This window comes from Manis javanica, chromosome 6, assembly GCF_040802235.1.
Source record: "Manis javanica isolate MJ-LG chromosome 6, MJ_LKY, whole genome shotgun sequence".
Taxonomy (NCBI): Eukaryota; Metazoa; Chordata; class Mammalia; order Pholidota; family Manidae; genus Manis; species Manis javanica.
In genome coordinates this window covers 27184428-27199952 of record NC_133161.1, presented here as the reverse complement: position 1 = coordinate 27199952, position 15525 = coordinate 27184428, and the positions used below count along the sequence as shown (strand labels likewise).

Sequence of the window (15525 nt, the reverse complement as noted above, 5' to 3'; positions counted from 1 at the left end):
GAAAAGTTGTGAACAAAGCTCACACACAAAAAAGAGAAACAAAAGCTTAAACATCCATTTTTTGCACAATAACAGAACTTGAAAACTGCTATTATGCTGAAAGCAGCTAGTAAGCAATTATTTACTGTCTTTTGGTTTCCAAAAGAAAGGCCATTTACTTTTCCACACATCTGTTATCAATCACACTGTTAATGGTTACAATTGGATGAGATCCACTTGAAGTTTGTAAAACAGAGGCAGATATCTGAGGCGAAGAACAACTTGGAAAATCAGTTACAATAAACCTATGTGTGTCCATCCCTAGAATCAGCTGAAGTGTCCTAAACTGAAAACAAAAAGCAGCCAAAAGACATATGGCCAAAAAGAAAAAATTATAGAATTAATGTCCATTTTATGTCTTTCTCCAGACAGTAAATTACCAGCTAGGGGGAAAGGAGGTGTAGGAGTGGGGGACTTAAAGGGGAAAAAATCTAAAATACATATGAAAATACAGCTCTATCTAACAATTAGCAATCATGAAATTATCAAGATTAGACTTGCTGGCTTTTATTAAGTAGCTGTGTATACTATCTGGCATTTCATTTATTCCTGTTCCCCTCTCTGTCATTATCTGTGCTAAGTTACATGGGTTAGGTGCTTGGGTCCACTTACTTATTTTTCTAGTTATGCTAACTCGGAGGTAAAAGACTAATGACATTTCAAAAGTAGATTTCTTCCTTATTATTACTTTATAGGCCAGAACTTAAGCCAAAGACATCTTACTAGGAACGACACAACAGAAATTATGTTGTCATATAGAAATCATCATTATCTTTACAGAATATGTTCTATATAAAGTTTTGAGGAGCAACGTATGCACTGAATACTTATTTTTTTTTGTTTTCTTTTTTCTTTTGGTTATCATTAATACACAATTACATGAGGAACATTGTGGTTACTAGATTTGCCCCATTATCAAGTCCCCACCACATACTCTATTACAGTCACTGTCTATCAGCATAGTAAGATGCTACAGAATCACTACTTGTCTTCTCTGTGCTGTACTGCCTTCCCCATGCACCCACCCCCTGCATTATGTGTGGTTATCGTAATGCCCCTTATTCCCCTTATCCCTCCCTTACCACCCACCCACTGCCACCTGCAGTCCCTTTCCCTTTTGTAACTTGTTAGTCTATTCTTGGGTTCTGTGAGTCTGTTGTTGTTTTGTTCCTTCAGTTTTTGCTTTGTTCTTATGATCCACAGATGAGTGAAGTCATTTGGTACTTGTCTTTCTCCACTTCGCTTATTTCACCGAGCATAATACCCTCTAGCTCCATCCACATTGTTGCAAACAGGATTTGTTTTCTTCTTATGGCTCAATAATGTTCCATTGTGTATATGTACCACATCTTCTTTATCCATTCATCTACTGATGGACACTTAGGTTGCTTCCATTTCTTGGCTATTGTAAACAGTGCTGTGATAAACATAGGGATGTGTATGTCTTTTCGAAACTGTGATCCTGTATTCTTAGGGTAAATTCCTAGGAGTGGAATTTCTATTTTTAGTTTTGTGAGTAACTAGAAGTGGAATTTCTATTTTCAGTTTTGTGAGGAACCTCCACACTGCTTTCCACAATGGTCGAACTAGTTTACATTCCCACCAGCAGTGTAGGAGGGTTCCCCTTTTTCCACTTTCTTGCCAGCATTTGTTGTTCCTATTCTTTTCTATGTTGGCCATCCTAAATGGTGGAAGGTGATATCTCACTGTGGTTTTAATTTGCATTTCCCTGATAATTAGTGATGTGGAGCATCTTTTCATGTGCTGTTGGCCATTTGAATTTCTTCTTTGGAGAATTGTCTCTTCATATCCTTCGCCCATTTTTTAATTGGATTATTTGCTTTTTGGGTGTTGAAGTGTGTGAATTCTTTATATATTTTTTATGTTAACCCCTTGTCGGATATGTCATTTACAAATATATTCTCCCATACTGTAGGATGCCTTTTTGTTCTGCTGATGGTGTCCTTCACTGTACAGAAGCTTTTTAGCATGATGTAGTCCCATTTGTTCATTTTTTATTTTTTTTCCTTGCCCGAAGAGATGTGTTCAGGAAAAAGTTGCTCATGTTTATATTCAAGAGATATTTGCCTATGTTTTCTTCTAAGAGTTTCATGGTTTCATGACTTACATTCAGGTCTTTGATCCATTTTGAGTTTACTTTTATGTATGGGGTTAGACAATAATCCAGTTTCATTCTCTTGCATGTAGCTGTCCAGTTTTGCCAACACCAGCTGTTGAAGAGGCTGTCATTTCCCCATTGTATATCCATGGCTCCTTTATCATATATTAATTGAACATATATGCTTGGGTTTATGTCTGGTCTCTCTATTCTGTTCCACCGGTCTATGGATCTGTTCTTGTGCAAGTACTAAATTGTCTTGATTACTGTGGCTTTGTGGTAGAGCTTGAAGTCAGGGAGTGTAGTTCCCCCTGCTTTATTCTTCCTTCTCAGGATTGCTTTGGCTATTTGGGGTCTTTTGTTGTTCCATATGAATTTTTGAACTATTTGCTCTAGTTCATTGAAGAATGCTATTGGTATTTTGATAGGAATTGCATTGAATCTGTGGATTGCTTTAGGTAGGATGGCCATTTTGACAATATTAATTCTTTCTAGCCAAAAGCATGGGATGAATTTCCATTTATTAGTGTCCTCTTTAATTTCTCTTAAGAGTGTCCCGCAGTTTTCAGGGTATAGGTCTTTCACTTCCTTGGTTAGGTTTATTCCTAGGTATTTTATTCTTTTTGATGCAATTGTGAATGGAATTGTTTTCCTGATTTCTCTTTCTGCTAGTTCATCATTAGCATATAGGAATGCAACATATTTCTGTGTATTAATTTTGTATACCACAACTTTGCTGAATTCAAATATTAGATCTAGTAGTTTTGGAGTGGATTCTTTAGGGTTTTTTATGTACAATATCATGTCATGTGCAAACAGGGACAGTTTCACTTCTTCCTTGCCAATCTGGATGCCTTTTATTTCTTTGTGCTTTCTGATTGCCATGGTTCGGACCTCCAGTACTATGTTGAATAGAAGTGGGGAGAGCAGGCATCTTTGTCTTGTTCCCAATCTTAAAGTAAAAGCTTTCAGCTTCTCGCTGTTAAGTATAATGTTGGCTTTGGGTCTGTCATATATGACCTTTATTATGTTGAAGTACTTGCCCTCTATACCCATTTTGTTGAGAGTTTTTATCATGAATGGATGTTGAATTTTGTTGAATGCTTTTTCAGCATCTATGGAGATGATCATGTGGTTTTGTCTTTCTTTTTGTTGATGTGGCGGATAATGTTGATGGATTTTTGTATGTTGTACCATCCTTGCATCCCTAGAATAAATCCTACTTGATCATGGTGGATGTTCTTTTCAATCTATTTTTTGAATTCGGTTTGCTAATATTTTTTTGTTGAGTATTTTTGCATCTATGTTCATCAGGGATATTGGTCTGTAATTATCTTTTTTTCTGGTGCCTTTGCCTGGTTTTGGTATTAGAGTGATGCTGGCTTCATAGAATGAGTTTGGGAGTATTTCCTCCTCTTCCACTTTTAAGAAAACTTTAAGGGGTATGAGTGTTGTCTTCACTAAATGTTTGATTGCAGTGAATACTTATTAAACAGCCAAAGACACACATAGACACACCCAAGAAGGTACCATGTATAAACAGCCAGAAAGATCCAATCCTGCTATGATCTAGTTGAAAGGAATTATTTATCCTTTAAAATAATGAATACACCTTGTAGAAATATTTTAGCTCAAATAATGTGGAAAAAAATAAATGAATTTTTAGTTGCATATTAAGATAGCAGAAATTAAAGTAGGCAAAATATCTGAAAGTGCAACCAGTATACAAGCAGACAGATAATTTTTAATTTTCTATTGAAAACAGAGATATACAACCAAGATGGAAAAGGCTATTCATAAAATTATAAAATAAATATAATTTATGAAGCTAAAAAAATTAACAGCCAACAGACTTTGGGAGAATTTGTGTCCCCAGAGTATGAAAACATATTTTCAATTTAATTGATAATATTAATATGGGGATTCTTCACATATATCTCCATGGGTAGAAATGGCCATGAAATCTAATAAATGAGAAAATGATTACTGATAGATATTAATAGTTGAAAGCAATTGTATGTAAGCAAACAAAAAGATCCCTGAAAAACAGACTTCAAAAGACAGAAGAGGCCAAAAAAGATTATAGAATCACAGAATAGTAGGTTAGAAAGAACTTGAAAGTCCAACCATGCTTCTTAGGTATCTGGCATCTTTGAGGAAACAAACCATGGAACTGAGAACAGTCACAATGTGAAGAAATTTCATGGCAATATTGAAATGATACTTTTAGAAAAATAGAATTATGGGGAACATAAGAATAAAGAACAGAATATATTATTCCTACATAGAGCATTAAGCACTGCAGTACTCAGTCCCTTAGTCAGCAAGGATTTGTTGAATGCATTTGGGGCTACACCCTGGGGATACAATGAGAACCGGGAAATAAAGGGCTCAGAGCCCCACGACCTGTTTGCACAGTACGCCTTCTTAGTGACTGTGAAGCGCAGCCAGAATGTGGCCTCCAGTGATACTGTACTCACCAGCCTATTCTGTACTTGGGCAGAGCAACGAACTCCAATGACATTAGGCTGAAATCTTCCCCTGGTAGTTTATCAGCCCTGGTTTTATTCTTGGGACCACCACCAACAGAGCCTAATCTGTCTCCAGGCTCAACACCTCAATTCTTTCAAGTAACCTACATATGACATGTTTCAAGCCTGATTTATCCTAAATGTGTCCACATCTTTTGATTTACATATCATGTCCAGAAAAGAACACAATCCTCACTTATAATACAATGGGGATATTCCTTCATTACATTACATTCTGTTCATCAACACAGCTTAAGTGTGCCTTTTACTAAAATGTGCCCGCATCACGTTATGCTTACTTTTTAAAACTTATTAAAATAACTTATTTGGAATAATTACTCTGGACTACACTTACTTTGAAATAATTTAATTCACACAGAAGTTGCAAATACAGTATGGAGAGTCCCCACATCCCCCTCACAGAGTTTATTTTCCCGATGTTAACATGGACAGTGCCATAGTCAATTTACTCAAACCCCAAATCAGCTTACTGCTTGATTTTTAAAATTATATGTTTTCATACAACTTACTTTCCTGAGCCACACTGCTTTCTTTATGAACAGATTTTTGGCTTTCCTTTTGTTTTATGACGTGACACAAGTATAGGCCCTTACATTTCATCTTTTAAGATTCAGGGCAAGATCTCATCTTGTAAGATTCTGACTAAAAGACTCAGGCTTTGAGTTCTTGCAGAATGAAATGTAATGCTCTAGTCTATCCTTGTTCAGATTTTTCAGGTCTTATACTATGTGTCAAGGTCCACTTAGACACCTCCACTATTGCCACAAAATTTATGCCAACACACATTTGGTAAGCCTTGTATCCAATTCAAGAGGCCTAGGCTTGGGGTTATGTAAACGTCTCTTGGGCTGCATTAAGTAACCACTGATGCATACTGTCAATGAATTACACATCCAAACAATTATCTGTACATCAGTGATATTTTTCATGCAAAGATACTTCCTGCTTCAGATACGTTTCCACATTTTTCTTTTTTATTAGTCTAATTATATGTTTACATGTTCTGCTTTTTCAACTGAAAGGCTTAGAGTATCTGCACAATAAAAGGAATCCATTTGTCAAATGACTCTGAAATGCTTAGGAAAAAAGGGAATTCTTTAAGCTTAATATCCACTGACAACTCACTGAAGCAGTTAATGACTGTGTGTGAAAGTGGTGTTCATAGGAAATCCATAGAGAATTCCTGATGAGTCACAAACGAAAATCAGAACAAACAGCCAGGTGGTATTGGTGGTATTATTCCTTGAGGAAGAAAAGAATTCAATTTATCCTCTTGAAATTAGTTGCAGGCCTTAATTATTATAAAGCTCAGGGAACAGAAAATGGCACAGGATAGCAATTTCCTACTAGAAATACCGATTAAAAAGGTTAATTTAGACATGTGGACCCAAAGATAGCTATACTCAGGCATATCAATCACTGCCAGGAGATTTTTCTAAACAGTTTACTTCTCCTCAAAAGATGTGAATAATTTCCAATTCTGTTTATCTCTCAAAAGCAGGCTGTGGAATTAGAACTGTTAAATTGCAAAGTAAAATTGACAATGCTTTCTGGAAAGTTGCAAACTCACAGCCTTCCTAGCATACCACTGAGTTTCTTAAAATGGAAAAGCCATTAAAAGAAAACTTTAAGAAAAGGATCAAAGTGACAAAAACAAAGCTCTTTTCACTTACCTCATAGTAACTCCTAACTGCATTGCAAAACGCCTCATCAGCCACGATTTGGGTTTCTCCATTGAGGAAGGCCAGGAACCGTTCTTTCAGTAGCTGCAACTGTTGCTTGTTAAGCTGTAAGAAAAAAGGGGGAGTTAGTTGAGAAATTAACCAATCCATGAAATGTAATGATTCTGAAAAGTTATATTTGCTAGATGTGTATCTATCTGCTATAAGCTGTTGCTAGATGTGACACTTAGAATTAACTTCATTGTAAAGAAAAATAAAAGCTGCTAAAACATCCTACTACTTATACTATGGCTCAATTTTAAAATGTTTCCAAGTCACTTCCCCACATTCTCTAAAATCCTAATACTGCGATGGCATACAAACTTCTGTCCCAGATGGAATTCCTGCATTCAGGGACTCAGTCTCTGTGTGCACAGATAGGAAAAATCTAGAACTGATGAAAAATTAAATGTTGTGCAAAACTGCCGAGAGGACAAGCACTCCTGGAGATGAGTAAGCAACAGCTTTAGAGAAAGGCAACAGGAAGGAAGCCTCCAAAGGACAGCGTGGCCCTGAGTAAGAATCCTCTGGAATGGACATTTCGGAGACGCCCAAAGTTTGGATTCCATGAACAAATATACCACAATGCCTGAGTTGAGATAAACAAAGGAAAAAGGAGAAGGAGACAAATCCTAAAGAGAAAAGAGGCAACAGGGGAACAGCATGTTGGGGCAAGAACAGTGAGCCAGGAAGAGGAGCACATGTTTACACCCAGATTTCCTCACCCTGGGCCCTGCTGCCATAATCACTGGGGATGAGCTGGATGTGAATGAAGAGGAATCAACCATGCCCTCTAGTCATCCACTGCAGACAGAGGCAGCGACCCAATTTGTAGGGCTCAGTGCAAAATGACAATGAGAAGGCACTTGTTAAATTAAGAATTTTGAGAGAGCAGAGCACGGGTCCTTCCTAGCACGGAGCCCTGTGCAGCTGCATGAATCAGCCAGCCCTGACTGCAGGGGCATCAACTTCCCCAGATGGAGCGCCTAGAAGGCCGCGCAGCAGCCTTTTCTAGTTAGTGTTTAGAGAGAGAGAACAACATAGTTTTGCAAATGAAACAACAAATCCCAAAATACATAAGGAACAGGAATCCTCGTCAGACTATTAAAGAACTCCATCCGGTTCTGGACTCTACAGAGAGAAGTGAAGCATTTGGAAAGAGGCTGAGGATAAAATGATTAAAGGATTAGAAAGACTAAACAAACTGGTATGACTTGGAATTGGAAAGAAGAATGAAATGAGTTTAAATCTGTTCAAACGGCTTATTAAAATGCCATTCAAATACGAGAGACAAACTCTTTCAAAAAATGGATTTTATTTAGGAATCTCACAAGAGAGTTCATAAAGAAACTGTTGCTGGGAGTAACCGGCTGATGCGGTGCCTTACTGTACTCCAGTGTAAAAAACCTCCTGCCCTGAGCAGTGAAGAGGGAAGGCCATTTCATTTCTCTACTAAGGTCATCTTCATTTCAGAGAAAAATAAACCAAACTCAAAGGCAGAAAACAACCATTACATTACAGTCTCTGTTGCTAAAATATAAGGACTGTGGAAGCAGGGACCCTGTCCTAGCCAAACGAATGGAGTCCATGACTTTAGCTCTCTAAGCACTGTTCACAAAAGGGACCAGATGGAAACAGGATAGCAACTGCTGAGAGTGAGAGAGCTGAGAGCACTTCAGTTGCCAAGGCCCGGGAAGTGCCAAGAAGGCCTTCAACTCACAAACCAGGTGTCCAGGTAAAATAATGGAACTGTGTGTGGGAATGACAGTGAAGTGGAGGAGACCTTAATGAGCCTTTGTCCTGTCTCCTTCACTTGATTAAAAGAATTGAGTATTATTCGAAAAACAGAACCTATGATTTTCTCCAATTTTCTTTTATCAGATGCATTTTGTTCTTTCAAAATTTTCCTCTAAATTCTCCCAATTTCTAGTTATGGTTTGGCCATCGTATCAGTGAGTTACTGTTTGATGATTATGGCACAGAAAATGCATGAGTATGAATCAAAGAAAGGAGATTTGAGCACACCCTCTCCTTGAAAACTACAACAATGTTGGTATAGTTCACCAAAGATGCCAGAGGCACCTGGCTAAATATTATGCTTCAACTTTTTTTTATGAATAAAAATCACTGCAGTTACATTTAACACATAAAATGATATAGCCAGGATTATAGTGATTTTGTGTATACAAAAAGTTAAAAGATGGATACTTTATTAGTAAAGAGGTCTACGTTTCCAGGTAAAGGGGGAAAAAAAAGGAAATCAAATTTAAAATCTAGCATTCAGGATAGCTGTTTAGAAAGAACAGTTTCCTAAAATCTATTTGCATTATCAAAATAAATTATATCATGTATCAACAGAAAGACCAATGGAACAGACCCAAGAAGTAGATTCAAATACAATCAGAAAAGCACTTTGAAATGCCTTTATAGCAAATCAGTCATAAGAAATGGTCTATTCAATTAATGGTGTCAGAATAACTGGGGAGCCCTGCAGAAAAGTTAAATTGGACCATAATGCACATTGTTACAGTCCAAATACATTACAACTTTTAATGTAAAAAGATGAAACCAGAAAGGTACTAGAAGAAAAAAGGGAAAATTCCTTTAAACAAGGTATGAGAAAGACCTTTCTAACGGTAAATCAAAATCCACAAGTCATAAATTGCATAAACATAAAAAAATAAATTTTGCATGACAAGTACCATAAGCAAAATCACGAGAAAAAGACTAACAAAAAAACCTTGCATCTCATACCCTAAAGAGCTGATTTCCAAACACAGATTCTAAAAATCCATAAGAATGTGACCAATAAGCCAACAGAAAAATGAACAAAATGGACATATTCAGAGAAAAGACTCTTAAGCTCTTAAAGCATGCATAACTTCACCTGTAAGGCAAATGAAAATTAAATCTACAAGATAGAGCAAGGATTCTAGGCAGATGGAGTAGGAAGCACCAGAAATCTGTCTCCCACCTAGACAGCAAGTGCACTGGCAGGATATGTTTGATGTAAATGTTTGGAACTCCGCAGTCTACTAAAGGCTTGAAACTTACAGGGGAAGGTTTGAATGTAAATTGCAGTTACTTTTTGGTCAATTTCAGCTCTTAGCACAAGGGCAGTTACTCACCTCCCACCCCCAAGACTTATGGCAGACAAAAAAATAGCAACCACCTAAATTTTCGTAAACAGAAGGCTAATAATGCTACATCCACAGAGCAGTAAAACTAGTAAGTTCTATAAAAAAGAAGTTATCTGATGAAAATATCTGCAACATTCTAATCGATTTTATCTTTACAATATCCACACCAAGTCATCTCTCTGCCTCCATTTGAGCCTACTAAAATTAAAACACACCTTCACCCCTACTTTTATTACCTCACAATGAAGCTTATTCTCATTTTGGACACCTATGAAGAACTAAAACCTGCTTCCCTATATGACATCCACACAATCCTAGTTCTACAGCTTCTAAGACAAAATGGACTAAATGTTATTTTCCTTCTTCAGTATAGCAGTTCAACAGCTTGAAGACAAGTACTGGATTATTTAAGCATCTTCTCACTTCTAGGGTAACTTTGCCAGTTCCCCCAAATTCCTAAAAGTACAGTCCAGTTTGTCCATAAATTAAGCATTAATAGTTAAATAAAACTCAATTCTGTAAAACTAAGTATAAAAAAGCACTTAGAAAGCTATAATGTTATGCAAGCGAAACTCATTACAATAGCAATGACCCTCCTAAGATGTACAGGAAAGACTGATCATGATTCTAGGAAAATGTGGCCAACACAGAGACAAGTGGGAGCACCACCTCCCACATTCTAAGCACTCTGTCTATTAAATCAAACTAAAAACAAATTAACTCTTCTTGGCAGTCATATCAACTGACTCACATGATTATCAACAAAACTTTTCTAAAACCTTCTTACATTTGCTTCATTAAGCCATGTTTATCTTGCTAAATTTATTTGGTCCATTGTCCCAGTTGATTAAGATTTTGTTGGACCTCTAATTTATCCAGTGACCACAGAACTCTTCCAGCTCTATATTTATTAACATAATAAGGTGATAGCTATAGTCTTTATCCAGGTCATTACAAAAAAAAACACAAACCTTTGGTTCAGGATTACGGAGTTAGGAAACCTGTCATTAAATGTATTCATCCAGTTTGACACAATTAACATCGTTTGTTTGTGACAGCTGATTTTTATTATTATTCATCCTGTATTTTAGTTTTGCCCACACACTGTCTTCACATTAGTGTATTTACCAATGAATGAATAAAATATTTTTCAAATGTAAAGAGAAATTTAACCAGTAGAAATTATCTAATAGGAATTTTTAAAGCTCTTTATATGAAACTAAATTGCAGAAATTTAACTAGAACACAAATATCCTTGCAAATATCTAAATAAACAAAGAGATTAGCCCTATAAACACAACATTTCATATACTGACAGTAAAAGCTAAGTTTCATAAATCCTGGCTGGCAGTCATAATTTATCTATAATAATTACCATAGGAAAAACACTTAATTTTCAGAGTTCAGAATTGGTTTATAGCTCTTCAGTGTTCGTTTTTCCCATGTTCAAATTAGATTCAAGCCTTTTCTAAGTCATGATCAAATGAATGAAGACTTATGCTAGCATCTTGACCACAACTGGAGACCAACCATTTATGCTTCTCAGAAACTCAGTGACTACTGGTGTGAAAAGCCTGCCCTGACCTATCGTCCCCAAGTCTGCCCTGCCCTGTGGTCCCCATCGGTTAGCCTAGACACTCATGGTGGTGGCTGTGTGACATCCTGGTGAGTAAAAGTGATCACAGGCTCCACGGCAACGTGTCAGGTGACTAGCAGGTACTGTACCCCCAGGATTCAAGGGTGTGGTATATGCATATACCTCAAAGAGTGGTAAAATGAAAAACATTTTTCAAGGAGGTAAAAGGACATAACTCCAGGCATAGATGGTCTCTGAAATGGACAACGCATGGCTTTAATGCCTGTCAATGAGAAATAGTAAAAAATATTAAACAGGAAAAGACTGAAGAATAGGTGGTCTTTTTATTCCTGCCTATCAACACTGTCAAAAAGAGCTACATCAAAACCACTAGGGTAAAATAACCAAGGACTTCCATGTTTCCAAAACAGCCAACCTCTCCAAACTGAACATCAGAATAGACTAACAAAGGGCCTCTGGGCACTTCTTATACATTAAAAATCCTATGGAGTTTTCACTCTTCTATAACAAGCACAGGTATCTGAGACAGTGAATATGCCCATCTAAGGATACAAAACCAGCCACAGTCAATGACTGAAGGCCAATGCGATAGAGGCAAAAGTGTGTGTGACTTCCAGAAAACAGTAAGAGGTAGCTGAAGCAAGCCCTTCCCTCCGCTTTCTCTCCTCCCTCTTTTCATACTGGCTGGAACTTGTGCTAACTGGACCTGTCAGCTTGTCTCATGCAGACGCTGACCCTTTCAGTGTGGAGCAGACATCACAAACCTGGGCTGCCTACCTCCCAAGGTAGGAGACAAACCTCTGTATGTACACATCACTCTTCTTTGGGGTTTATTAGTAATAAATAACCAAATCAAATCCTCACTGATAAATCCCAACAAGATACCAACCAGACAGAAAATGCTACAGTCCTATCATCCCTTGCTGTTAAGGTTTAATTTATTCTAAAATAAAATGTACTTTCCATGTTATACAGAAAATTCCTCAGTGAATTTGCCCCAGTAAACTACGAGCACCAGACCCAAATTGACTAAAACTAACTTTTGACAGAATGAAATCCACTGTCTCACACGATTGAAAGGGGGATGAAAAGCCCCCAATTTGCTAACACTGCTTTAACATATTTTATCATAGATGATTAAGTGGTAAGTGCACAACAGGAAAATCCCATTGCACTGTGGACAAATGGGCCTCAGGCTAGGTTTATTCAACCACTAAGTGAATTACTTCTATCCACAATCTGACCTCTTAGTTGAATTAAAGCCTCCGCAAAATTACATGCCATTATGGGATGGTGGAGGGTGCTGAATATTGAAACTAGAAATGTTAAATCCATGAATTTCAGTAATTTCCTTGTTGCACTGTACTGTGCATATTCCAAAAATGTCTCATTAAGTCTTCTTAAATCTCCTATAAAGTGTTTTTCCTCATTTTACAAATGAAGAAATTAAGCATACTGCCTAACTTCACATCTAGTAAGAGGCGGAGGCAGAATCGGAACCAGTATCCTGATTTAAAAGCATATACTCTTCCCAATCATCATATTATTCTGTTACCCTCTCAACCACACTTCTTTTCCAATAAGAGGTGCTTCATCCTGTTTGATGTGTCATAGGTATCCTGTATGTTTTTGATTATTTAAGTCTCCCCACTAGAATAAAATCTAGAATACTTCATTTCACCTCACAGAATCAGCTCAATTTTTTTTAAAGAATGAATGAGTGAACAAAAAGAATAAACAAATGTCAGTGGTTGCTTTGAAACTATTCATTACTAGGAAGGCCACATCTACTCTTATGCTCATCTTCCTCCACAAAAAAGTTGGTTTATTATGAAATTATAAATATTCAAGATAACCACAAACTACCAAAATGTTTGAGAAAACAGCCCATCATGGATATCTTCACCTATTTTATTAATTAGTAAGGCTAAATGACTAATGGGGCAGTAATGTAAGTAGGGCACAGGCTCTGGTATCAGATTTCTTTTGTTTATATCCTAGACACCCCCCCAAAATTTGTAGGGTCTTCAGAAGGTCACTTAACCTCAAGTGCCCCAAGTTCTTCATTCAAACAGTGAGGATAGTCAATAAAGGGTTAATATCTAAAGTTTGTAAAATACAACTCAATGCCAAAAAAAAAAAATCCAATTAAAAAATGGGCAGAGGACATCAATATTTTTCCAAAGACAACATACAGATGGCTAACAGGAACATGAAAAGATGCTCAACTAATCAGTGACATACAAATCAAAACCACAATGAGATATCACCTCACACCAGTCAGAATGGTTAGTATTAAAAAGACAAGAAATAACAAGTATTGGTGAGGATGTGGAGAAAAGTACAGTTGGGCACTGCTGAAGGGAATGTAAACTGGTGCAGCCACTATGAAAAAAGGAATAGAACTTCCTTAAAAAACTATAGCAATTCCACTTTTGGGTATTTACCCAAAGACATGAATTTGAAAAAATATGCACACCCCTATGTTCACTGAAGCATTATTTACATTAGCCAAGATATGGAAGCAACCTAAGGTTCATTAATAGATGAATGGATAAAGAATATGTGGCATAAATACTTAACAGAAAATGACCAACCAAAAAAAAGAAGAAAATCTCATTATTCATAACATTGAAGGACCTGGAGGGTATTAAGCTAAATGAAATACAAGATAAATACTATATGATTTCACTCATGTGGAATCTACAAAACAAATGAACAGTACAAAACAGACCCAAATACAGAGAACTCGGGATTCCAAGAGGAGAGAGCTTGGGGGTGGGCAAAGTAAGTGAAGGCGATTAGGAGGTACGAACTTTCAGTTATAAATAAGTCATATAGACATAAAGTACAGAATAAGGAATATAGTCAATAATGTAATAATTTGTATGGTGAAAGATGGTAACTATAGTTATCATGGTGAGCATTTAATGGATAAATGTCCAATCACTATTGTACACCTGAGACTAATATATGTCAACCAAACTCCAATTAAATTTTTTTAAAAGCTACAAAGAGATACCACTTCACACAATAATAGCTATAATCAAATGAGACAAATAGTAACAAGTATTGGCAAGGATATGGAGAGACTAGAACCCTCATACATGGTCGGTGGGAATGTAAAATGATACAGTTGTTTTGGAAAGCAGTTTTCAAGCTCCTCAGAATATTAAATAGCATTGCCAGATAACCCAGTAATTCCCTAGAGGTGGGGTTTGGAGGGAAGATAGCAGAGACTGGGGAGTGACTGCTGATGAGTGTAGAGTTTCTTTCTGGGTGATAGAAATTTATAAAAACTTCTGTGATAGTGATGGTAAGAAATCTGAATATACTAAAGGCTATTATATTGTGGGCTTTGAATGAGTAAATTGAATGCTTTGTTAATCGTCTCAATAAAGCTACTTAAAGCTGTCAAGGAATTCTGAAGGGATTGTAATTCTGAGCCCCAGTGTCAGGTGGTCTACGTGGGCTGTCTGCTGGGAGCCCTTGACATCAGCATCTTCAGATGTCCCACGGTTTCACTGTTCAGGGAAGAGGCTTCCACCGTCCTCTGGAGAGTGTGTTCTACCTACGATGTTCTGGCAGATCTTAAATATTTTTAAGAAATCCAAACATGAATTTGAAATTTTCCCTAGAGGATATAGTTTTGGTACAACTAATTCCTCCTGCCAGAATAACTACTGTCCAGAGATCAAGAGGAAGGGAATTGAAATTGACATTTACTGAGCCTCTACCATGGGTTCTTCACATTCTCCGGTATATTAGTCTTTTTAATAACTGTGGGGGTGACATTAGGTTAATACCCTCATTTTCACTGATGATTCAGAAACAGGCTGAGAGTGCAACACAGCTAGAAAGTGAACTTCTGATGTCAGAATCCAATGACTAAGCTCCGCTCCCCTTACTGTAGCTGCTTTGGTTTTGGTGAACCTCAGCTCAGCAGATCCTTCTCACCTTCCTTGGATGAAAGAGCTCCACTGAAACCGATCTCATCCACTCTGAACCACAGACCTCTGACCAAATACATGAGAAGTAAAATCAGGGTTACTGGAAATATTCCTTTCAGGAGGCACTAGGTGTGGTGACAGGACACTATGTAGGGAAATCTGAAAACTTTCTAGTCACTGTGTGACTTTGGACAAGTAGCTCAGCTTTTTTGACTTCAAGCTCTTCAGCAAATGAGGGTATTATATTAAATGAGCATTTTTGGGAGATAGAAAGCAGGTATTACCAACCTAATGGCTTACTGTGAATGATGTATGTAGGTCTATAAACCATAAAACACTACAAAAATGCAAACCACTATTCTCAGGATTTTAGAGAATGAAAATTCTGGCAGGAGTTTTATACCAAT

The 15525-nt window shown here is 37.1% G+C and overlaps 1 protein-coding gene across 14 annotated transcripts in view; it reads right to left on the bottom strand.

The window, feature by feature from the left end:
• The window catches only part of CADPS2 (calcium dependent secretion activator 2), a 519662-nt gene that overhangs the window by 371465 nt on the left and 132672 nt on the right, over positions 1–15525 (bottom strand). For all 14 annotated transcript variants that reach the window (XM_073238523.1, XM_073238521.1, XM_073238513.1 and 11 more), the window contains exon 2: positions 6384–6497. In XM_073238523.1, the coding sequence (XP_073094624.1) occupies positions 6384–6497 (114 nt within the window). The remainder of the gene's footprint in view (positions 1–6383; positions 6498–15525) is intronic.